Source organism: Pygoscelis adeliae, unplaced genomic scaffold (genome assembly GCF_000699105.1).
Source record: "Pygoscelis adeliae isolate BGI_AS28 unplaced genomic scaffold, ASM69910v1 Scaffold6, whole genome shotgun sequence".
Classification (NCBI taxonomy): domain Eukaryota; kingdom Metazoa; phylum Chordata; class Aves; order Sphenisciformes; family Spheniscidae; genus Pygoscelis; species Pygoscelis adeliae.
This window is the reverse complement of record NW_008825075.1, coordinates 5,692,987-5,719,223: the sequence shown is the minus strand read 5'-3', so window position 1 is coordinate 5,719,223 and position 26,237 is coordinate 5,692,987. Positions and strand designations below refer to the sequence as shown.

The following is a 26,237-nucleotide window of genomic DNA, read 5'->3' as shown; positions in this document are numbered from 1 at the left end:
GTCGAGTTATCAGAATCAATACAAACACATTTTACCACTCTGCCTTCAAAAACTCAGAGACAGGATTGCAAGTTCTTCATTTTCACTTATCTGAAACATTATTAGGCAGTAGTAAGTTGAACTACAAGTAGACTTTTTTGTAGTAGACAAATCTCTGTTGGCAAGTGATGATATCAAATTGGCTAATAGTATCAGGTGGGCAATGAAGTGATAAGTTCTTGAAGGCAAATTATGAATTATTAGAGAAGCTTCTGTATAAGGCTTATACCTGAGGTTCTAATGATACTTGTAAGTGTATGTTTTCTTTTTGGTCTTGGTGATACAATAAAATCAACATTCATATAAACCATCAAAATTTTTAAAAGTGTCTGGAAAGATTTCATAAAAATACATGAAATTATGCATCCCCCTAATCATGAAATAACTATAGAAGACATTTTACACATACAGAACCCAAACCAAATTATACCTGTTGATATTTGTCTGGATCATCAATATATCCCATAATGATGCCAAGGCTTTTGATCACAGCTTCTCGTACCAGATCTGCCTTATCTTCCATTAGCATTTGCTGCAGCATGGAAAGGACTAACGAACTGCGAATTTCTTTCTGTTTGTAAACAAGAAACATACTTGTCAAATCCAGTGAAGCACGAAATGCGGGTTTATATCAATTTTTATAAATAATTTGCACTTCTATTAGTGCTTACAAACAAAATCCCTTCCTCCAACCATAGATCTCTTTATGAATATTACACATTCAGTTTTCACAACAGAAGATGAATGAATATAAAATGTCAGTAGCCTCATTAGAGAGCCTTTTGTCCTACTAAGCACAGAACTCAGGTCCTTTAATTCATATGGAACCACAAATAACTAACAGCAAAAAACTACTATAGGCCTAGACTTAAAACAGAATCTTTAATCACTGCATTCCTAAATTGGAGAAGTGGGTTTTTAATTTGGGTTATTTTCCTCTTCCTCTGAAGCTTCAAATTCTAGTTCACCACTGACTTAATTTTGTTGCTGCTTCTGACTGGCAGCAGTCTTCATGTAACATTCCACAGTGTCTGAAGAACTCTATTATTGGGTGCCAATTATTTTTTCAGAGATTATTTCCCTAGTTGGTCCTAACTATCTTTACTTCATCTTTACTGAAACAAAGATGATTTTTTCAGAACATACTGTCTTTAAAGACATTTTATAGCTAGATTGACCTGTATTCCTTTATCATAAGCTATCTTGTCCTTAATGTGATCTATTGAATCTCACGTGTGATATAAAGTAGAAGACAATGTGACTGTATGCATAACATACACACATGGGAATATTAAAAATTATAAAGGATTTTTACATTATGCAACAGATTTTCACCTTGCTTTCACTAGCAAAGTATTTAGAGTCAGTATTAATACTTACTGGAAGGTAAGGAGCTAGAGCTCCACAGGATTCTGCTACCAGTAGCCGTCTCTCTGGGTATTTGTGGTTGATCTGGTAAAGAGAAACAGAATGGCTATTTGCTTTGCAGTAACCAGTATTCAAAATGTGGTTAGAATGAACTGCAATGGAGGGATACGTCTGCACGTATAAACATTACGTCTGCACAGATAAACATTGACTGTGCCCATAGAAGTTGCATATGGGTACTAAGCAGCCTCAAATTCTTGCACTGAGGCATAAAGGCAAGACAGATACAGCCTTCTCCAGTTGCCCTATAAAACAGAGCTTATGGTAAGAGAAGAATCGGAGAAGCATGTACGTATATGCAGTAAAAAGAAGGGTGGAAAGCAGTGTATGGGCTGCTGTACTCTAAAGAATATGAATAACTTCTGAGCTGGCATGTCATGAAATATTTTGTCTTGTGTAGCTGTTCAAGAGCACCGTTCCTCTAAGAACTACACAAGTGCCCTCTAGTGCTCTGAGACAACCAGTGTAGCATAGCTGCCTAGGTCTTGCTAAGTAATCGGGGTCAAAAGACGACACACATACTAAGCCAAAAAGTACTTGTATGCTATTGAAGTTCTGCTCTCAAGTCCAGCATAAACATGTCACACCTCTAAAATGTGACTGAAAACAGCTCCTATTCCCAAGAACCTCTTGATCCTGTGCTACCTCCCCTTTCCACTCAAAGCCCATTCGAAAATTCTGCCTTACAAATTTAATATTGACACTTCGGAACCAAGTTTGCATCCTGGTGGAGTCAGCTTTAATGGCCAGTGTAATAGCTGTACAATGAAACGTGTGATCTGTTTCAATATACTTTGTGAATAAAAAATTTTAGGGTAAAATGGTGAGAGGGAAATGTGAATAGTTTGATCCTGTCAGGTAAAATAGGATATGCATGTAGTGCGACTATTTGTTTCTCTCTTGCTATGCAGTGTATAGCCTTGGTAAGACAATCATCTTACCACAGAAAAGACCAAGGTACTCACTGCCTTCTTTGTCTCGGTCTTTACTGGGAAGACTTGCCTGCAGCAGTCCAAGGTCCCTAAAACCCATGCGAAAGTCTGGACCAAGGAAGACTTACCTTTGGTAGAGAATTATCAGGTTAGGAAGCATTTAAACAGATTGGGCATACACTAGTTTGTGGGCCTTGATAGGGACGTACCCATGAGTGCTGAGAGAGCTGGCTGATGTCATTGCAAGACTCTTGACAATCAACGAAATGTTGTGGCAATGGGGGAGGTTCCCGAGGACAGGAAAGAAAGCAAACGTCACTACTATCTTCAGGAAGGGCAAGACAGAGGATCCAGTGACACACAGGCCAGTCTGCCTCACATCAGTTCCTGGAAGGTGTTGGAGCAGTTAATCCTGGAAAGCGTTTCCAAACATCCAAAGGACAAGAATGTGGTTGGGAATAGTCAGCATGTATTTATATAGGAAAAACCATGCATGACCAACCTGATAGCTTTCTGAGATGACTGGCTCAGTGAACAAGGGGAGAGCAGTGAATATTGTTTATCTTGACTTCAGCAAGACTTTTGATACTTTTTCCTGTAACATCCTCATTCACAAACAGATGAAGTCTGGGCTAGGTAAGGACAGTGAGGTGGACGGAATACTGGCTGAACTAATGACAGGCTCAAAGAGTTGCAGCTGGGGGCCAGTCCCCAGTGGTGCATCCCAAGGGTTCATCCTGGGGCCAACAACAAAGATGTATAACATCTTCATTAATGACCTGGATGACAAGACAGAATGCACCTCAACAGGTATGCAGATGACACAAGATTGGAAGACGGTTGATAGACCCAGATAGGTATATATATGGTTGATATACCCACATGGGTGTACTGCCATTCAGAGGCACCTCAACGGGCTGGAGAAATGGGCAGACAGGACCCTTATGAAGTTCAAGAAAGGCAAGTGCAAAGTCCTGAACCTGAGCAGAAATAATTCCCATGCACCAGGACAGACTGGGGGTCAACTGGCTGGAAAGCAGCTTAGCAGAGAAGGACCCAGATGGCCTGACAGAGACCAAGCAGAGCCAGCAATGCACTCCTTGCAGCAAGGAAGACCAATGGTATCCTGGGTAGCACTAGGATAAGCATCACCAGCAGGTAAGGAAAGTGATTATCCCTCTTTACTCAGCACTGGTGAGACCACATCTGGAGTGCTGCGTAGAGTTCTGGGTTTCCCAGCTACAGAGACAAAGACATACTGGAGCAAGTCCAGCGGAGAGACATGAAGATGATTAAGAGATAGGAGTATCTGATATATGGCAGGAGGCTGAGAGAGCTGGGATTCTTTGGTCTTGAGAACAGAGAGCTCAGGAGGGATCTTATTCATACGTATAAATATCTGTGCCTATCTGCAGACAGGTAAAGAACACAGCAGTCCCCAGTGAAAGGACAAGAGGAAATGAAATAGAGGAAATTCTGTTTTACTGGGAGGGTGGCAAAACCTTGGAACACGTTGCCCAGAGATGTTATGGAGCCTCCATCCTTGGACATATTCAAAACCAGACTGGACTTGGTCTTGAGAAACCTGCTCTAGTTGACTCTGTTAAGCAGGGGGGTTGGACTACAGGGTGTTCAAAGGTCCCTTCCAACCTCAGCCATTTTGTGATTCTCTCAATTCTACTGGCATAGGAGAAACTACAGATGAAGGCATAGCAATAAATCAACTTTGGACAACTTCTTACCTCAACTTTATTTCCACAGCACACTGAACAATGGTATCTGACCACTGATGTAGTATTAATGTCTTCAACTTTCTCACTGTTCTGATCTGAAATCACCAAGAACTCTCAAAAATGACGTGTCACAAAGATCATTTGAAAGAGACTCAAATGAACAAATCATGAGCCTCAGGACTAAACTGAAGTCTCAAGCATGGGAGAACGTTCTTTGAGTGTGTCTATCATTATTTTGCAGTCATTCATCAGTAGGGCACCTGTTATATTTTTTTGGAAGTATGGAGATTTCATAGATGAGAAACATTATGGGCATGCAACAGGCTGCTTTAATACCTATAGTATCTTTGACTTATGTGCCATCTTTCCAAATGCAAATTCCCTACTGGTACCAGAGATACACTTTGCCTTCTGGAGCTCTGCCTACCTGAGGGGAACAGCAAAGACTAGTTTCAACTGGTTTAGGTGGACTGGCAAGGCAGTATAAATATCACCCCTGATATTGCAAAGACATATTCCTCACACAGTGGAGGAAAAGACTCAAATTTCCACAAGGTTTGTGTTCAGTGAAGATTATTAGCCTTTGGAAACTTAAACATAACTGTAAAATGTTTATTACCATTTCTTTTCCTTTTGTCTTTAATAAGCAGTACTATAATTCTGGAAGCCAATTAACTGGTCACTAGTTCTGAGGGAACTTTTAGCATTCACAGAGCCTCGATCTAAACTCAGATGAGCCAGCTACCAAATTCTACCTCTGAAGAGCAGGTAGAAAGATCACAAAGACTAGCCTGGTAACTCTGAGCTCCAGAATGTGTGGATGAAAATGCTGAATCTTCTGAGGGCCCAGTCCTCTGCATCTGTAAACAGATTTTGGTTGGAGACCAACTGCATGAATGCTTTCATGATTAAAGCATCTACTGAGAAAAGGTAGAAAATTATGTGTATTTTTGAGTTCCTTCTACAAACTCAGCCTTGTGACAATGAGATTCAGCTGGTATTTTGCCAGAGAAAATAATGACCTGGTTTCAGTACTGCAAACAAAGTCTGGCAAACTGCATTAAATAAATGCATGATGACATATGGCTTGGCAGCCTGATATGCTGTACTGTTACAGTTGGACTGGTTTCTCTTTTGCATCAGCAATTAGCAAGAAACTGGTACGATGAAGATGTGCTCTTACTGAAGGGAGACTGTTTTTTTTAAACACTATTTAAATGTCATGAGAAGGACTAAGAAAACAAAATGTGGTTTATTTTGTGTTCAACTACTATTGCCATGAGTCCTTCATTTAATCAATAGATACATCAGTCATACATATAAGCACAAATGCTGCATATAATACGTACTTCTACTGTCAGAAAGCATTAAGATTATTAAAGCTTGGACTTGACTGTGAAACACAGATGGCTGCGTTATGCAAGGAACAGTAGACAATTTTCAGACCAGAAAGACTGTGCCATCAAAGCAAGCATTACCACTCCATCATGGCTTAGTCACTCATTGTCTTTTAGGCAATGATGAACTCACTTTTCTTCATTATGGTAGGAAAATACCATGCATTTTCACCTGAACTCATGTTGTTCTGTTTCTATGCCTCAGATGAAACAGTAAGAGCATTTCAGTTTGGTTGTTCAGTTATTTCTATTAATTTAGAGTATCTGTGGAAAAGGTCATTGTGATTCTAGAAGTCACGTGTGAACTTCAGGCTGATCTTACAGGTGTAAAATCATGCCCATCTACAGGGGACTTATTTCTGACTACTTTGATCTTTAATTTTCTGTTTAAGAGTTTAAACTAGCTGAAGTGTGGACACTGCTCCAGGGACTTAGTACAATATAAAAATCAGCAAATTAAATCTTTGAATAAAAATGGATTTCCAATGGTGTGGAAATTAGAGTACAAATTATAAAGGCACCTACCTGGCAATAGGGTAGGCAACACTGATGATGAACATGTGCGTATCTACATTTCAATACAACAAACATATGCAGGCATATGCAGGTAACTAGAATCTCCTGATAGTCTGACAAATTTTCTGCTTCTGAGTTCTTTTTAATGTTATATAAAAGTATATATAAGAAGGACAAAGAATATCCAAATCTCTTTCTGAAAAATACTTTGAACTGCCATTCATCGAAAAACAAAACCAAAACAACCTCCCCCTCAAACAAATAAAACTCAACATTTATGAATTTTTAATTAATTTTCCAGTGTAAAGCACAAAATAATGTTACCTGTTCCCAACACTGTGGTAAAAGCTCAGCTTCTACACGTGTTGGTCCAACGTGTCGGGCAAATGCCACACACCCAGTCAGTATCATCTGTCTGAAAACATAAATTTAAAGCTTTAATCTGTTTATAAAGTAAAGTTCTATAATATATAGAATATATTCTTTAAGTTAGGAAAGGCAGATGCTGTCAGGCAACAGGTAATTGTCTACAGTCAAAATTTCACACCACACACACTGACTTAAAGGCTAAATCTTGAATTGAAAGCCACTATTGTCCCTGCTCATCACAGGGGGGGTTGGACTAGATGACCTTTAAAGGTCCTTTCCAACCCAAACTATTCTATTATTCTATCTTGCTTTCTATTTAATATGCCTTTTCCAGAAACTTGCAGATCCCAAACTCCATAAACCTGAGCCTGAGAATCTCTGATTTCCTAATGTCTGAGATCAGGAATCTCTGACCAAATCTCCCATTTAATTCTTATTACTGAATACTATGATTCATTATGCAGTAAAAGGATCTAAATTACTTAATACTATCATGCTACCAGTATTTTAGTCAAGTACACATACTGGTTTTATTTAGAAGCATTTGTGTGATTTAATGAACTTTGTTCAAAACAAGTAACTTAATTCTTTTATGACATGGTTTTGCAACATTCTAACATGCAAGTTACTGTCATCTCTCCCAAAATACTGGACTTCACTCTTGTCAGAAATCTTCTAAAGTCCATTATAAAAGGGAAGCGATTAATCAATTAGTAGTATCTACAATCACCTGAGTAATTTGTATTTATATTCTTGCATTTTTTAACTTTCCTCAAAGTTTGCAAGAAATCACTGTTGTTCCATCAATTTCATAGGCACAGAGATATATTTAAAATTTCAATAAAATTTACTTGTCACTTGTAATATTTTAACTTTTATTTAATGAGTGTTTATCTTGCTAAGATTTTTTACTTCTAACTATTTCTCCTGTTTATAGGATTCGAATGATACCAACTTTGCATGCAGTTCACAAGTTCTATTTACTTTTAGTGCCTACATCGACACTTAAATAACCAGGTTCGAATGATAATGCATGGGCATGAGACACTTATTTTATCACCTCCACCGTAAGAATAAGACACCACTGAGAATTTGTTCATTATTACTTTGTGGAAAGTAAGCCAGAATTAATTTGTTGCCATTTTAGTGTCATGTCTAAACTCCTCCACATATACTGCAGCTAATAGTATGCCCTTAAGGTTGAAAGGCAGAGATTCTGCTGGTTATTTCTTAACCAGTTATACAATATACTCCATTTAAAAAAAAAAAAAAAGACTCATTCACCTTCAGAATCTTTTCAAGGAGAAATAGTCTATTAAAAATATTTTTTTCCCAGCATTCTTTAGGCCAACAATCAGAGCAAGCTCTTTGGTTTTGTGTTGTGTTTTTTTTGTTTTTTTCTTCCTCTACCACGTACAGAGAACTAGACCTTTGATCAAGGTAAAAAGGTTGGGGGAAAACAAAAATGCAACAATTAGATGAGACTCAAGAAATCAACAGCTGATATGTGATAGCAATATGGAGACAAAAGCCTGTGGTAATTCCGAGTTCTACAACAAGCAAAATAGTTATTCGAATGCCTGTCTTTGGTTCTACATGCTACACCTAATCACAGAACTGGGCAACAGAATATACTTTCATAAGATATTAAAAAAGCAAATAGCAGAATACAGTAATCACTTGAAATCTTCCGCATCAGAAATGGGGAAAGCCAAAATATATAATTTTTTTTTTTAAATCGCACTTTCTCAGAAAAGTTCTATGAAATCTCAAAATTAACGCAGATTTCCTTTTGCCTTGCCTATAAAGTCGGGAACTTTATTTTTTAATGTTTTTGCAATATCTTAATGTTTTAAATATTTTACTGTAACCATCTTAAAAGTATATGACAACAATCGGTATTTCAGGGGAAGGAAAGGTTGTAAGGATCTCAACAACAGGTCATTGAAACAAAAATGTTAACACTAAGCTGTTGCAAAAATTGCAGTCTAGGCTGGATATGGGAAAAACTTCTTTCTACTTATTGTCATAATGATCTCTTTTGTTAACAAGATGCTGGGAATGCTTTCTTCAGAGAGGTGTCTCCAGGTTATGTACATATGACCACTTAGGCAGGAACATAAAGCAAATCAGTATGACTCAGCAGGGCACTAGTTTGCTTTATCAGTACAGAAACCAAAGTGGAATCAAGAATCAGACTAGAGGAACAAGGCAGAAGTTAGAGTAGAACAGACGTAATTTAACACTTCTAAACTCTTTCTAGAGGTTTTAGAAAGTGACTGCATGCACTGGTAAGCAATTCAATCTCATATTACACAGTTCAAGGTTCTTTTGTCACTCCTAAAGGTTATATTAAAAACTTAATTACTAGAGTTTTGCTTAATATGTAGCAAGTTATGTGTGTTCTGTAAGAGGTGGTATCGTATGACCAATGAAAAGTCATACTAGATACACTAAGCTTAATGTATTTTAGCATCTTTTAATTAAGAGTGCTGCTTCTGGGTACATTACTTGGAAATCTTCAAGAGTTCGCATTTTGAACTATGTTTTAACCTTGTCCTAAAGGACACCAACATTAATCTGACTTCTTCATGGCTCCTTAGCTTCCAAAACCAACGTAATTGTCCAAAAAGAAGTTTACATAAAGCTAACACGTATTTGTTCGTTTGCAGAACAGAATTTGATAGACATTTTGAAAAGTTGAATAGTACATTAATGAGCAAAGCCTTGAGGATAAAAGTGGCCTTGTTAAATATAATGTTAGTGTACAAGACTATGGCAATATGCTATATCTGCATGCACCAAAAAGCCTCTCACATGGGCAAGTAGTATAATACAGGCTTTCTGCATAATTGTTAACATACTTTACAAGGTCAAATATTGGAAATAAAATACTTATTTTAATGGGTTCGTTATTAGAAATGCAATGTCACATTTCAGTCTCTTGCATTTAACAAATTTAAAAAGTCAACTTGTTATCAATTGCTACTTTAATGTATCATGCAGGCCTGTACAGTATAGCAGAAGGTAGACAAATAACATACGAGATCATTAATACCATTGTTCTGGTGACTAAACCTGAATGTCTTTGCTTACTTCTATCGCACAAGACTGCTAAAATACTACTTAAACTTATTTAGATAAAAAACAAGCATGCAAAATACACTTCCATACAAATATATAAGTACAAAAAAACAACTGAAATTCTGAGTAAGTATTTTCTGTCTAATTTGTATTCAGAATCTCTTTTATTTGATGGAATTTTACTTATTCTTCAGTCAGGTGTTATGGCACCTTTAAAACAGATTATGATTTTTATGTGTGTAAATGTAGATTATGTATATACATGTTTTGTCCTGGAGGTTATGGCAGAATATTATTCCCAAATTTCTGATGAAAATGAATTATTTTTATATCTAAATCTCTAACTCACAACAAAGAATGAACAACTTCAAGGAAAAAGAAGATTGGATTTTCTTCTTTCTTAGCTGCTGGAAAAGACATACCTAACTGCAGCTAAACGGGCATATGAAAAATCTACTTGATAGGCCACCAATCCTGTGACAAATTAACTACAAGAGACTACAAGCGAGATGCAATTTCCTTCCCCCCTCAACCACAAAATAATTTCAGCTTCTCAATCTGCATGGGACATTCAAAACATTTTAGATAATGGTAGATGTTTCAGAAACAGATTTCTAATGAATCTGAAGTAGAACAAGGACTGCATCTTTTTGTAAGTTCAATCTGCATAATGCCACTGTGCTACAAGTTGCTTTTATTTATTTATGCATTTTTTGTCTCCAAAGCCATCTCTTTCACTTGTACCTCATCTCTAAATTTTACCATGGGAACAATTTAGAGAGACACCAGAGCACTTCAGTTTCAGAGAATCTTCAAAAGAAATGCTTTCCACCTATTTGTAAAGCCTGTTTTGTCTGAAGACAGAATAGAGCAATGATAGATACAGATGCTTTACAAAACATCTCTAATGAAAATAATGGAAGAGCTACAGATAATATGAAAAAATCTTTCCACAGTTAGAGAAGGAAACATACCAGCTAGGGTACTGTCTTTCAACCTTAAGGATATTCTTATTAAGATCGGTACAAAGTCAGATTTCCTGAGTACTAAGGAAGAACTAGATTTATAAAACAAAATAAAAAGTATACTTCATTTCAAAGTCTTAACCAAAATAAAACAAAGCTCTTAACACTTGTCAGAATTAAATCACTGCATCAGTCTTCTGAATTTTTTATTGCTACCATAGCAGTGAACCATAAGTAGGAAGAGTACTATTTTCTCATGCTATTTTCCCCAACTAAACATGGTAGTTAACTTAGAAACATATAGATCACTAAGATACACTAAGACAGAGGTTTAAAAAAAGCTATCTTGATTTCTACATCAACCATTGCTAAGAATTATGATCTTAAAGCTCCTTTTAACAAAGTGTTTCAGTTCATCTTTAAACAAAAAAGGAACTGAAATGTTACACTGCAGCTTACCAAGCACATTCTTACATTTCAGTAACTAGAAAGTACAGATCATGGAAATGGAAAGTCCCAAAGTCCACATAAATCTGTCAACACTATACCAGCAAAATATCAGCTTAAGTGAAACTTGGTTAAAATCATCCAATAATATCCAGTTTCTATTAGTTCTGCTTCTTTGACAGAGAAAAAAAGTTCCCTCTTGTCCCGCAACACACAAACGCAAACACACCTTTGCTCATCATCTGGTCGTTTGATCAAATTGAACAGTATGTGTAGAAGCTGATCTCTCTCTTTGGGTTCAGGATGGAGGCAGGCTGTACACAGTATGAGTGGGATCAATTCCTAAAGTTGTGGGTAGGGGAAAACCAAACAAAGTAAAAACGCTTTGGGCATATATTCATTAATGGCAAAAGAAACTAAGAAGATAAATCTAGCCACATAACATCAAAACAGTTAGAGAAGATGTTTTAGAGTCTTGATCTCTTATTAAGGGACCTGAAAAAAGTGAAGGTCTACAAAAGTTAGAATTATTTTCCTGCTAGGAAAGATCAGGGGAGAACCAGCACATAAAATAAAAAGCTCTGCAAAGATTACAATTAACATATGCAGGTCACCTGTAACCAGAATTAGAGGACAATCATGGTTTAAATTCTCTTCACTACCTACTGAACTGAAGCAAGCTCCACAGACATCTATGGAACAAAACTCCTATGGAAAAAGCTATTTCTGATGCCATGGAGTTAAAGATTAAATTTTCCAGTTAAGCATGCACACAGTTTTGTGCACAAGTTCGAATAAGCACTGAGAAACATACATTGGTAAAGGTGACTGCAGACAGATATCCTCTATTTTGTGTTGACTGAGAACTATAGAATTTTTTTAAAGGTTTGTTGGGTTTTTTTTTCAATAAAGAGGCAATATCTGAAGCTGAATTTTCTTTTTAGAGCAATTCAATTCCCTTAAGGAACAAACTACCAAGAAAATACTGTGTAAAACATTAACTGAAAGAAAATATAAGGCTGTTCACAATAGTGAAGACCTCCTCCTTTCTAAATGCCTTCAAAGCTCATGGTATTCATTCCCATCGAAGACATGGACTGGAAGTCCCTTTCCTTGACCTTGTTGATGTAAGCCTTTACTCCAACCGAACTTGGAAGCCACACAATTTCTAGATGATATAATATCTTAGGGACAGCTCACAGTGGGAGGTCGGGGGAAAAGAACAAGACAAACCTAAGTGTCTGAAGAGAAAGCACGGGCAAATAATCTGGAGGCTTCCTCTCCCACCTGCTGCATACTTTTGAGCCACTTTCAGCAGACAAGCTTTTTGTGAATTAATAAGCTGTGACAAACAAGCAGACGACAGTGGGAAACACTTCTGAAGTTACTAGGAAAGATTATACAAAACCTGGAAAAATCTATAGTTATTTGTAATAACTTTGCAGGGAGGTGCCAATTTCTTCTTGCAGACATTCAAAGTGACCTATTCATGATGTTCTTGAGAGTAAGCCTATTAAACAAGGTGGACACGTGGAAACAACATTAAAGACACCCTCAGTGCTCAGCTTGTATTTTCCTAAACAGCAAGCGCTAGGTTTATTTTAAACATGGAACAATATTCTATTTTAGAGCGTTGCCTAAGCTAGTCAACTCCTGATAAGCTTTTGTTTTCATTTTACAAGAATTCTACTCAGTGTGCTATTTTTCCCTCCTGAAGATGACCGAGACACATCCCAAAATGTATTTTAACATTCTGGAAGATATTTTGGCAATATTTAACCCAATTATGGCACAGATTAGGGAATTTATGATGAGAGAGAGGAATGAATGTGGAAATATCCTACTCGCTGCTTAAAACTTCTGAAAGTACAGAAGGAGAAATGAGAAATAAATATGAACAAGTTGGACATTTCTATTTCTCGATATTTTAAAGTGAGACAGTTTTTGGGTTTGTTTTTAAATAAGTGTAGCACAATGCAAAATAATGTGAATTGAAAACCTGTATTAAAGAAACTTTACAAACTACATCGCATGAAGAGCTAAATAATTTTCTTCAGCTGAAAGCTCCTTTCCCTCCAGAATTTGCATGTTAGATTTTATTTTTTGTGTGCTTAACACTCAGTTTTTGCTCATTTAAAGTTCTGAGAAGGCAGGGGGCTTAACCTATTTAACTTTTTTTTTTGTACTTCACAGCAGCATTTTCTCTCCTGCAAACACTGTTTTAACTCAAAAAGATTTGAAAAAAAAATTATAAAATAAAATAACTTCCTGTCACTCTAAATACCACTACTTATACATTAAGCTAACATCTTTTAAAGAGGAAATCAGATTGCAATTTGTAGATACACAACATAATTACTAACTTCACCATAAAGAATATAGCTCATGGAAAAAACGTTTAAATCAAAAAACCCCTGTGCTACTTTACTGAGATCTAACTTTCTGAAATCTACCCTAAGTTCACTACCAACTGCTCTTGCAATTATTATTAAGTACTCCCTATAAAGAATTTTTTAAAGAAGAATACACCCCATGAAAAGGGACATGAATATTTTTTATGATCTGGGGTTTTTGTTTCATCTGTTGAAACCACCACACTGACTTCACTTTCCTAGTATGTTTGAGTACCTACTCAAAAATCTCGACTGCTCACTCAGAACTAGTGCTAGATTTCAGAACAGTGCCATGAACTTTTTTTTTTTAAAGCTTCTTTTCAAATTTAAGGAATTTAAAGTTGTCTTTTTCCAGCTGAGTCTGTATGAAAGGAAAACATCTCCAAATATTCACCTAGATACTACTACCTTGTGTGTGAAAGACTAATGAGTAACCTAACACCATTGACATGGGGCAGATACAAGGCTGGTTCTTTACCTTGCAGAAAGCTGGTTATTATAGCTGACGGGATTAGCTGTATTTTCTTGTCCATTGGTCACATTCTTTCATGCATACTATGGGAGAAGAGAGTGTTCTCTGCATCGCTGCATCAGTGCTTCTACAGTTCCTTCTATTCAGGGGAGTGGAGAAACAGTGAGAAGTCTTGAACAGCGTTTTATGTGCTCCCTATAGACTTAATGGACAGGAAGGTAAAACTGGAGGCGAAAGGGACTTTCTGTGGGACAAGAACAACAAAACTGCTCTCATAGATGGACAAAACAGGTCAAGTGAAGTCTCCCAAAGACTTAAAAGGGGACAGATTCTTCTCGGGATATTCAGGATGATTAAGAACAAAAAACAACCTACAGGCAGGTTCGAGCTCATTCCTTCCTGTTACTAAGGGCCATGCCTTAGATGTAGACTTGTTTAATAAATCTCAGGTTTTTCATTCTCAAAAACAGCAGAGAAGTGCTGTAGAAAGTGGTAATTTTCCAGTAGGACACAATAATATTAGCATTTGGCTGTTTAAATTCAAGAGGACAGTTCATAACATTGTTATGGAGAGTGTATATAATTATTAATAATCAAGGAGAGGACTTCCAGTGCTATTTGAAACACTCTGCCTTCCTTGGGAAGGAATACCACTTGTGCCGACAGTCATAAACCAAGAACATAAATTTTAAGAAAACCAATAACCCTCCCTCTATTTAATTTGGGATCCTCCCTATACATCCTGTCCATCCCCAAGTCCCTCTTTTCCCTTTTGCCTCTGACTTAGGAAAACTGGTTAGTTCACATTGCTGTTAGTCGCCAATACCAGGAGGAGTGACTTTCAGAACTGCGATACTTTTTTCCCACTGGATGCCAAGCAGACTGCCATTACAACACTGTCAGCACTTGCAACTTGATGAAATAAAACATCATGTGTCAGAGGTCTCACCTCCACTGCTGAAAAGGCAAGTTCGTATCTGAGGCAGTTTATATCCTTGAGCTACCCAGATGTCGACTAGAGAGAAAAAAGTTACTTTGTTTTTACTGTGAGATATGCTACACACAGGTGAATGACGGACAAGGTTATGAAGCTGACCTAACACATTGCACAGGAGAACTGAAACGGCCCGTCTTCCCTCTGTTCTACTTCTGTATGACTGTCCACATAGGTCTCTCCGAAGAAAAACTCACATTCTTTTTTCACCACAGTACCTTTGGACAACTTCTCCGTAACCTATAACAACACGTTCTGTTATCTTTGAACAGGATTCACTATCTGAGCTGATTCTCAATAAAGGCAACATTTACATGGGCATATGGAGCAGCTCTTCCTTATGGTCAAAAGAAGGTGGCTTTTTAATGGTAACTGGTATCACCTCAACTATATGCAAAACAGTTCCTCCTACATATTAAAAGTATTAAAACAAAATATTAAAGTCTGGGTTTTTTTTTAAATGTATCCTATAGCAAGCATTTGTCTATTTTGCTGACAATTTTCTTACAAGGTAGCGAGGAATTTTCTATCTGTGTTGTTGCCTTCATTATAATTTTTTTTTTAACATTCTGACAAAAGTCTTCTACGTCTTAGTTTCTCTCACTAATTAGTGTCTTTTTTTTTGTTGGAGTGATCATAAGCAAAATTATTATCTCAAAGAATAAGTTTAATTAGTGTTAAGTGTCAAGACCGGTTACTTCAATAGCTTAGGATAGTCATCTTTTTTATTATTTCAAATATTAATGTAATAATATGGCAAACAGCTGACAACATAATATATAAACCAGGATGACACTATGATTGGTTTTGTAAATGTGTCCCTTTTAATCTTCCGTAATAGTCAATGCTTATATTGTGAACCAACGCTATGTTAAAATTCTTCTGTAACTTAGCCTCTGACAACCAGTAAATAAAATAGAATAATCTTATCTGCAGCAACTGAAATAGCTGCAGGTAGTAATGAACTACCGATACGGAGTCTCTTGCGCAAGAATGTATTTGAAGTTCAGAATTCATCCTTTTAATTTTAAAATGAAAAAATATTTAATCATAGGATTAATACATGACTCAGAACTTTGTGCTGCTCATCTTATTAATATTAAAATTAGAACTCTAATTACATTTCATGGGATGAGACTATTATTCCAGGATCCAAATTAAGCCTCTCGGTAGATCCCAAAGGGATATTTTTACATAAGAATCAACGCAGATATGGGTGTGAAAAAAAACTTTATACTACTTCGTTTATATCTACTGTGTATTAGGAAACCTGCATATAAAACTACTGTGATAAAACTAGTAACAATTGGCAATTCAATTCATAAACATTAAATTCAACTCCTTGCATCCATTACGTTACATTTAAAAACATGGTGTTTAAAGACATCAGCTTTCAGACTAGAGATGAAAAGGATACTTTATGAGATTGAACTATGTCATTCTAAGAAAACTACACTAGCCCCTCATATCCAGAGAAAGGAACTAAAGGACTTAAATTAAAAAATGGTTATGTCTCTCTCTCATGTATGCAGCGGGCAACCACACCCCCAGACAAAAAAGCCCCCCAAACCAATACCAACACCCCACGTAAACCAGAAGAGAACCAGCAAACAGGCTGTGATCAACACTATCCTTATTTTTCAGAAACACAATCTATACAAACGTACCGCAATCTAAGTTTTACAGAGTAACAGAAAGTATTTTAATTGTTCATTTAAACTTTTCTATTCTCCGCTATTCTGTGAAATAGAAACAGTCACTTAGAAAATACTGATGGCTGACAATTTTCATGCCCAGGAACTCAAACTTATATACCTTTATCTGTATCCAACCAGAATGACATCTGCTTGACACAGCCACTGGAAACAGCCACTTAAATATACTGCCAAGCTCTGACACAGCATTCTTTTACATTTGTTAACAAAGCCAATATTTTATGGCTTTTAAGGCATAAGACTGAGATGAAAATCTGTAATAAGATATTCAGCTCTACTGTGTTTTAATTAAGAGACAGCTACCTGTCGGAGAATGAAAGGGCCTTGGTGATGTCTATGTGTAGTTACTACACGTTAACGTGAACAACTTTAAATCTACAGCATTAATTTCTTCTAGCAGAGTTGAGAACAGCGCCCATTCAGAGTTTGCAGATTCAGCGTTACTTTTGCTTCAACTTTACAAAGAAATAAAAGCAAAACTCTATTCCTAACATATTGAACTCCATATAAATAAGAGTTTCTCAGCATAAAAATTCAGTGGTGCACTTTTAGTAAACCATTACTATCATGATTTTGCTAAGTTTGCATAACACAAATGAAAGTTACAGAAACTAACCATGGAATAATAGGTGAGATGAAAGGTATAAATAATTAAGGAAAAGTGGTTTTTGATTAAGAACAAGAGTAACAAGATCCTGATATTAAGCCAAAAAGTTTATTCTGGCCCAAACACTGCTAAAGGACTACATACTGCAGAGCGTGGAAGTTGCACATTCAAACAAGGTTACTCCTGTTGCCTGACAAAAAGATACTGGTTTTTACACCTTATAAAGGGTGAGAAATCAGTATTGCACTGATTAGTTATCACAAAAAATTTAAAAGATTGCTTTTCTCTAATTACAGTTTAGCCAAAGGAATCTTTTTATGGTATACCTCTTGACAAATAGAAAGTGGCTGATTTTTTTTTTTTTTTTTTTTTTTAAATCTTAAATGTGTTTTAGTTTTAAGTGGTAAAAACACAACTGAGGAAGCGGATTCCAATGCAGATGAAATTTTATGAACTCAAGCTCTTCATTTGGCTGCATACCCAGCCAAAGGGTTTGTTGGTTGGTGTTTTTTTTTTTTTTTTTTAAGAATAGGTTTTTAGCATTTTTTTACTGTTCATTCCAATTTCTATTTGGCTTGCAGTATCTCCTTTGTGAGTGCATTCACATACAAATCTAAACGTTAACATACATGTTCTCAAGCAGTTAGGATAAACTAGACAATTGGGATAAAAACAAAATTAAATTTATATGTTGATACATGGAATTTTAATGACTACGAATTGCTTTCAGGCAATTATCCTATATTATGCATTATTGATTTTACCCAGTTGAACTCCTCTTTTAGAAACAACTAAAATGATCTCCTCAGCTACCCTACTCAATACTGTATTTCTCCTTCTTTCTTATCTTCCATTGGAACCTAAACTACAGACATTGAAGAACAATTAAAGCTGCACCAATACACAGAAATAACACAAATAATTTCAGAAATGCGTCAGATATTCTGACACTAACTGGTCACTCAGATGTCAACTGTAATATTTACTGGACCACTTACTACCAAGTCAGGCAAGCTGCTACTGACCTTAAGAGGGTTAAAAGCATTGGTGAAATGGCTTCTGAATCTCTGGTAAAGGACAATACCTACTGAGAGACTGTCAACCTCCACAAACCCAGTTTCTCCAAAATGAAAATGTATAGCACAACATTTTCAGCTTAAGATTTTGCAACCAGTTGCAGCATGATGGATGCTTAAAGAACAAAGATAGGTACTTTAGGGAGTCATCACAAAATTACATTTAATTCTCATGTCTAACACACTGACAGTGTAAGATCTTAAATACTACCACTGTATCTTTTCAGAGCAGACTGGTGATTCACTTTGCATTATAACCAGAACCTGATATGTATCTTTCAAATTAGCGATCTTCCGGTATATTTTTACACCACTTCTCTGTAAAATTGTGCTAAGACTCTCCCATGGTAAGGTTGTTTTTGAACAAGACCCAAAGTTGTACCTTGTTGAAAAGAGCCTAGTTCTCAGGTTAGCTTTTTGTAATACTGATGTTAATAAATACTAAATAGATGGTCTAACCAAGTTTTCCTTCAAATTCCATGACTACATCTGAAAGAACATTACAATAGTTATAGCAATGGGTGGTAACTGAGAAAAGCTATTTTTAAAGCAAATTTCAATTCTTGGAACATTAAGCATCCCATGCAATATAGTTACACAATTCTCACTTGCGGCTTTTTCAATCAAATTGAAACAGATGATTTGTTTAAGGCAAAAATACATGTAATCAAATGTAACTTCAACTGTAAAACAAAATAAGTAGGAAATAGCCTAAAAGCTCACAAAAATATTAAATGCATTACACGGATTATGCTACAAGCTGTGAAAAGAAGCCAAAATACCACATCCTGCCAAGCAGAGGGAAGGAAAGGAGTAAATAAGAAATCAGAAATTAAGCACTGATCCAGGAACATTCATGGAATTATTCTGAAAGACTATTAACAGAACCGTTTCCAGAGCACCCAGTTAACACCCCCACCCCCTCAGAAAAAAAACCACCCAAACATTATAAGTTTGAGACTTTCAAAACGTGGCACATCTCAAACGCACCATGTCAACTGCTGATAATTACTTTATGTTATAAAATTTTAGATTATAGGATCAGTACAAATTTCTTGAGGATTTTTCAAAGCCTTAAAATGAACTTATGCAAAACACACTACTAAGTCTACCATACTGTAGGTCCCCTCAACAAGGACTAAAACTTACTCAACAAGCTATGCTACTTCAAACCCCTTATTTCAGTGTCAACTATTAGGCTGTTGGATTTTTGATACATTTTCTTATTTTTATTTTTTACACATTTGGTAATGTGCAATATTTACAACAAAGCAATACAAAACCAGTCTTTTTTTTTCCCCATCTTCAATCACTGTCTTCCTTTCTACACTATATAGTATGAATGATTATGCAAAACACCATCTTCATTTAGATTCAAAATAAACATTACATTTTCATAATTTCATTTAGCTTCATTTTAAATTTAAGGAAAACATATAAGCAAGATTGCTAATTTTCTTATGAAGGGGTGTTTTTGATGAACCTTATCTTGGCTGATACTGATACATGGAGCTTCTAGAAAAAGACAGTAAAATAAAGTTTTTGTTGAAGTACATAGTGCTGCAAAAGAACCTGAACATTAATCCTTATTAAAACTGATGAAATAAACCAAATTTAATGTTTGAACTTATATCCTCTGCTCTTTATAACACACATTAACCATGGTCTTCTCTAACAAAAACATTTGTGCTACCACAAACAGATGGACCTACAGTAACAGTTAGTCTTGCTGAATGCTAATGGGTGCCTTAAGCAAAGGAAGAAATATTAGGATACCATGCAGGTTTACTGAACTTACCTGACAGAGGTGTAAAACCATTTTCTAGGAGCAGACATGCATGCACAAAAGTAAGAACATGATTGCAAGTAACAGACTTTCAGGAAATTAAGACACATCATCTTCAAAATGAATGAGAAAACATCCTGGTAAAAATAAAAAGTAAAATTTCAGGGTTCCTCACCTCTCGCTTTGCAAGCAGCACATTAGGAACAATATGAGGCAGGCAGCGTCCCAACATTAACATGACACTTTTTTCACTGTCTGCAATCCGAGATACCTAGAAAACCAAGTTGTTTGTTTGGTGTTTTTAAATGATGCACAGGTACAGAAAAATACCCTTTCAAAGGAATAATAAGAATTGCAGCAGACTGATCACTTAGCAGAACAAATTTAATTTACTCCCACACATTAAGCCATAAGTTTTTGATCTGGCAGTAACTCCAAAAGCATGAATATACTTGTAGAGACTCAAAACTTCCCAATAATTACATATCTATCACTAGGTTTCATATTTAAGCTAAAATCTGAAAGCATATCCTTATTTCTTAAGTTTCGTGCACATAAATTTATCTCTCCATATATGGTAGTAAGTCTTGTTTCAAAGCAATTATTGCTTGTTTAACTGTTGCTGCCATGCAGAATAAAGGATCTTCTAGTTTATGTCAACTGGGAAGTATACCTCTGATCCCAAACGGCTGTCTGCTGACATCCGACAGAAAGACAGTAGTGCTTGATGGAAAGCTGGTGACAATTTCCTGAAACATCGTCAAAAAGGGGGGGGGGGAAGCATAGGTCAGGAAAGTTGACTGAACAAGTCCTTTCACTCTGGTTTAACCAGCTAGGTAAAATGACATTCAGAAAGCATGTTTTAAGTGAAGCATACTGCAGAAGTTTTTGTTCAAAATTATCTTTGACTTTTAGGGTGCTTAGTCTGTAGCAAGAAAAAAAGTGGGTGTCCTAATTATGAAGTTACTTTCAGTTCCGAAAAATATAACATCTTTAAAACTGCTGCACAGACAAAAATAGGACTAAAGCATGAAGAAAAGGAAGCTTTAGCAATACAAGAGGAAGCATACAATTATGCTAACTGGGGGGGAGGGACAGAAATCACAAGAACAGTATTTTTGCTTAATGCTCTGATTCTGCACATTGCATAAAAACATTTGAGTAGTCAGCCACTTACAAGCTTCAGGATTAAATAGAGATTGCTCAACTGCCACTTTGGGATCTAAAAGTTGGATTCAAATGTATAGCGATAACCTCAAAACTAACCTTAAATTGCTGCCTAATCCCTAATGCAGATGTGTATCTACAGAAGTACTGCCTCATGGCCATGCACAGCATCAGCCAACACAGCCAAGCTCCTCAAAGCCTTAAGCATACACAGAAAGCCCTGATAAGAGTCTCAAAACAACCTTGTCCAAGGAGGATAATTTAGCAGAAATGTTCTCAGAAAACAGTTCCTGGACTGACCATTACATAAAAGAGGCAAGCATCAGCAGCATCCTCCTCTTATTTTTCCCAGCAATGACAACTCCCTCTGCCTTATCTGAGGCTTGCATTTAGATGCTAATCTAAAACTGCCTCATCCACTATGCTTGAAGAGGAAAAGAACATTTGTCTTCCAAAACATGCACAGAAAGCATCTCACCCTACATCATCTGCTGTTTGAATCCTCTAATAACACTATATGAGTTTAAAGGAGGAGGCAATTCCTATTTCTTACGTGGAAAGTGGTATCACCTTTCAACTCTTAAAAATGCTATTTTGTGTACCTGAGCGCACATGCAATTATGTGTATGAACATATATATTTTTATCTAATAGATTGAAGCATCACACTATTTCTAGTAAATACATCATAACTCACCCTTTTCTAACCAAAAAAAGCACATTAAGAATCTAAGTTCCTACTTATAATTGTTTAAACTAATCCAGGAGGATACGGATAAATATACCAGAGTAGTTTTCCTCTTCTATTTACAAAATATGATAAATAAGAATTTATGTTTATTACTTAAAATCAAGTTTCTTTCTTTGCAGTATGGGTTTTTAAAACATGTTTTAAATTTTAATGAAGTAAGTTTGTTCTAATTTCAATCAGCTTGGTTTTGTATAAGGGTTCACTTTAAAAAAGTTACTAAACAACTCGGATGGTAGCGAGTTGTAAAGGACCTCTGTTTAACAGTACGTTAGTCCTTATTCTGTAAAAGTATTCTTGAATGACAGATTTACAGGATCTACTCAAGGCTTTAGGTTTATTTACACTGGGAGAACAGGGGCATGCATTGCAAAGCAGCAGCTGAACATAAAGAGTGGTAAGGTCTTGGCCAGCCTTTTGACCGGGCTGTCCTTTACCTTGGCGTTCGTCCTGCAAAAAATCAGATCCTTTCCTACTTGAAACCTTAATTAAAATCCTACGTAAGGGCAAAGTTCTATCCCCATTTTGCAGAGACTAAAAACTAAGTATGACAATACGCCACTGACTTTCCCTGTGGGTTAACTAACAGCAAGCTCTGGGCAGCATGGATCCCATTGCAATTGCTGGCTATATTTAGAGTCAAGAAAGCTTCTCCTTGATATAGTCTAGTAAAATCCTTGATGGCTATGCTGGACAGAAACGATGACAGACCCAGGCCTCTTGCACACAAGTCAGTGGAAAGTGTTTTCAAGGGCCAACAGATGCCAGCAGCGAAGATGTTAAAATATAAGAAAGTATGATGAATTCAAAAACCAAGTACTACTATTCTATTCCATATAACACTGGGACAAAAGAGTCAATTCACTGAAAGAGTCAGGAGTGACTGCTATATACAGAAAACACCTTGTATTTGGTGCAAACTACCAAACACCTAAAACGAGTTGAATAAATACATGTGGTGCAACCTATTTAAACTGCTGCTAGTGCTTTCTACTGCAATCTGTTAGACAAGGCATTTTTCCAATGATGGCCATGTCCTCGTTTGCGGGCATGCACGCACAGCTGCTGTGAGTGCAGTCACACAAAGCACGCTCACTTGCCTCTTCTATCCTCTCTTCCCATTTGGGCAAGACTTATGCCAAGAATCCACTCCCTAGCTACAGCAGTAACGATCTTGCCTTTTAGGATAGAGTCTTTTAATATCTCTTAATACATTCTGAATAAATTGCAGTAATTGTCTTCTACAAGTAACGACCCCTGGACTGAAATAAATAAATATCCAGCACTTCTATCATGCTTCCTCTCCCACAGATCTCAAAATACTTAACAAATATAATTCTTAATGAAAAGATTTACTGTATTATTACAAACCAAGTGTATAATCCAGGAAGAAAATTTAGTGATACGGATCTATAAAACACTGTATCAAACATGGTTTCCTTTGACCCTTCACCGACACGTTAAACCCAAAACTCAGTACAAAAATAGCTACATATTACACGTGCGTTACTTATTTCTGCAGTGAACTGCATTTGAGGGGACTTCTGAAGTTACCTCAATGGGGATTCAAGGCTTTATTCAACTACTTTTCAAATAAATCCACGTGCAATTATATTTAAGAGCTGTGAGCAGCAAAACAAATTCTGTTCTTCTAGAGACTACTGTCATAAATCCCACTGGATATTCATAGTTCCTTCTTCACTCAGTGATCTCATCCTATTTTGATACCCATCCTCACTATCCCCAAACCATCAATCTAATATTCATGCATTTAATGCTTCCCAGCACTCCCAATTGCTCTGAGCAAAAAGAAACTTGCAACAAGCCACAGATGAAAGTAGGTAGACAAGTTTATAGCAATCCATGTTCGACAGCTATAAGTTTTGATTATTATATAGTCTAGATATTCAGCTAGGATATGAAAGAAATTAAAAAAGAATAATAATCTGGAAAGCTTAAATGGAACTACTGCAAATTTTCCAGAAAAATCTATGCTGAGTTTTACTTTCCTGTTAACCACTAGTATATTCAACTAGAAGAGAAAGAATTTGTAGTAAGACTCTAAGGTACTGTATTCAGAAATGAGAAATCTTTCCTCCTGTTCAATTCTAAAGTTAAGATGCGACTGAAAAAATGCCCCTGCCCCTAAGACTCAGTGCAAGAAGTTCAGGAAATCCAGAGGAAACAGGACACTTGGGGTTTGCAAGAAAAGTTAATTACTAGCAGGGGTAATTTTTTCCTTCTTCTTCTTCTTCCCCCCCCAGCTTGTATTGATTTTCCACCTGCACAGAATATCACACATAGATTTCTACCTGGTATTTTCAGACGGAAGATAATTCTAGAAACATATTACTGTATCAACACCAGCAAAAGAAAGCTAAGGGAACTGAAAAAATACAAAGCAGAATGGCTACCTGCTCCCCTAGGAATAGCAATAGTAAGACCGTAAGGTGAGCTACTTGGGCATCTTTGTCCACAATGGTAACTTTAGAAATTGTACATACCCTCATTAAGTTTGTGGTCTGTGTTACTCCTGATGGCTACACAGTGGTTTATCTATTACATAATGAACATGTTACTTCCCCTCTTCACTATAATGCTTAAAAAGACTGTGTAGATCGGAGAGGCTTTCTCAAGAACACTCAGACACACAAACTCAGTCTTCATGAGAGAGATAACACAATATGAATACCCTATTTTAATTAAAAGAATCATAGTTACCCAGTGAAGACTTGCCCCAAAGTCAAAACTCAAAAAGCAAAATGTCATTGGACACCCTTTCTATTTATTTAAAAAAAAACCATTCATACAGCTCTCTAAGATACTCTAAGAGAGTTATACACATCTACATAGGAAAAGTAAAAAATTTCCCAACCACTCTTCAAGCAGAACAGAAGACATTTCATTATGAAATTAAAATTTAAAAAGAGAATGGAAATATCTTGTCTTCCCATTCACCATTTTGATTTTAGCTTTTTTTTCGTTGCAAGGAACAGGACTGGTTTTAGAAACAAGTACGAGATGAAAAGAAACCCTTAAACTTGATACAATAAATGTAGGTTTGTCAGATGTACTCCTTCTTAAAAAGATTAGGAACAATATGAAAATATCAGCACTGTACCCTAAAGGTATGTTAAATCTTATATTTGCATTCAAAACACAAATGATCTATGAATATACAGAATTTTACTGTCAGAAAAATACCTATCCACTTCACAAAAATTTTTAATTAAAGCATTCCAGTTTAAAACTTATCACTAACCTATTAGGTTTATCGAAGTGGACTGCAGCTTTAGTTGATGGAGCACAAGAGGATAGCTTCTCTGTTTCTTTACAGGGCACAGAATTTAGTGTATCGTCTTTAGAATTCCTTGAATCCACTTCAGCTGATAAAGAAAGGCTTGTTTCCTCAGCATTTCCATGTTTATTGTCATTCTCAGAGCTCTTGATATCCAAGTACCGTCCATTGTCCTCTGAGACTGTGAGAGGCACTTGTTTTAAAGAAGGATGGGGAGCTACACCATAAACTGTTGACACAGCAAAGTTTTCATTCTTGAGAAAATCTATTTCACTAAAAAAGGAAAAGCAAAGAATGAAATATTTCTGTAGCTTTCATGAGAAAGTGTTGGAATCACAAGACTGAAGCACAGAAGTAAGGACAACATACTGAAGAGCTCCCTCTTCAACTCCCGTACATTCAAAAATTCCTTTAATAGAAATAACTTATATCACACAAGCTGTTCAAATGAGCACTGTTTTAACGGAGTTCTTGAGTCAATAATTAGCAGTAGCAAAAGTGTTGCACTCAGAGTGAGTGAATCAATGAAATATGTGAATAACAATAGTGTTATCTGCTTCTGGCTGACATCTAAGCCCTGAGACACAAATTGTCACGAGACAGAACTCTAACTGGGATGCAAAACTTAAAATACTATAGTGGTGAATTAATATATACTATCCCACCTGGCTTTGAAATGGTAACTATGCAAGTCAACAAAGCCACTTAAAAATTATGCACTTGCCCATATGTTGTATTGGTGCATCTCTTAAGAGGAATAATATCTTACAGCTTACAGAATCGTATGTTTTGACCAAACTTTTAAAGTCTCTTTTTTGTTTTTGTTAAAGATACTGTCATTTCTACTAGTCTTGCTCTGTAGAAAGAAAAACTGTGTAGAAATAAGTTATTAAAACAAACATCTTTCTAACAGTGCTTGCAAGCTGTACACACCATAGTACTAAGTAGTGAAATCAAGCTGACTGAAGATAAAACCTACACAAAACACATCAGAATTGATTCTGTTTTCAAAGAAGTAAATAAAGAAGTTGCATTGAAAGAACAAAACTGATTACAAAATTAAATAATGTAT

At 36.2% G+C, this 26,237-nt stretch overlaps 1 protein-coding gene across 1 annotated transcript in view; it reads right to left on the bottom strand.

Annotated features, from left to right (window-relative positions):
* KIAA1468 (KIAA1468 ortholog) overlaps positions 1-26,237 on the bottom strand; it is a 74,079-nt gene that overhangs the window by 30,996 nt on the left and 16,846 nt on the right. The window contains exons 8-14 of the mRNA XM_009326695.1: positions 25,130-25,438; positions 20,627-20,702; positions 20,129-20,224; positions 11,140-11,252; positions 6,370-6,460; positions 1,420-1,491; positions 470-610 (exon numbers count right to left, since the gene is read on the bottom strand). Of these exons, the coding sequence (XP_009324970.1) occupies positions 470-610; positions 1,420-1,491; positions 6,370-6,460; positions 11,140-11,252; positions 20,129-20,224; positions 20,627-20,702; positions 25,130-25,438 (898 nt within the window). The remainder of the gene's footprint in view (positions 1-469; positions 611-1,419; positions 1,492-6,369; positions 6,461-11,139; positions 11,253-20,128; positions 20,225-20,626; positions 20,703-25,129; positions 25,439-26,237) is intronic.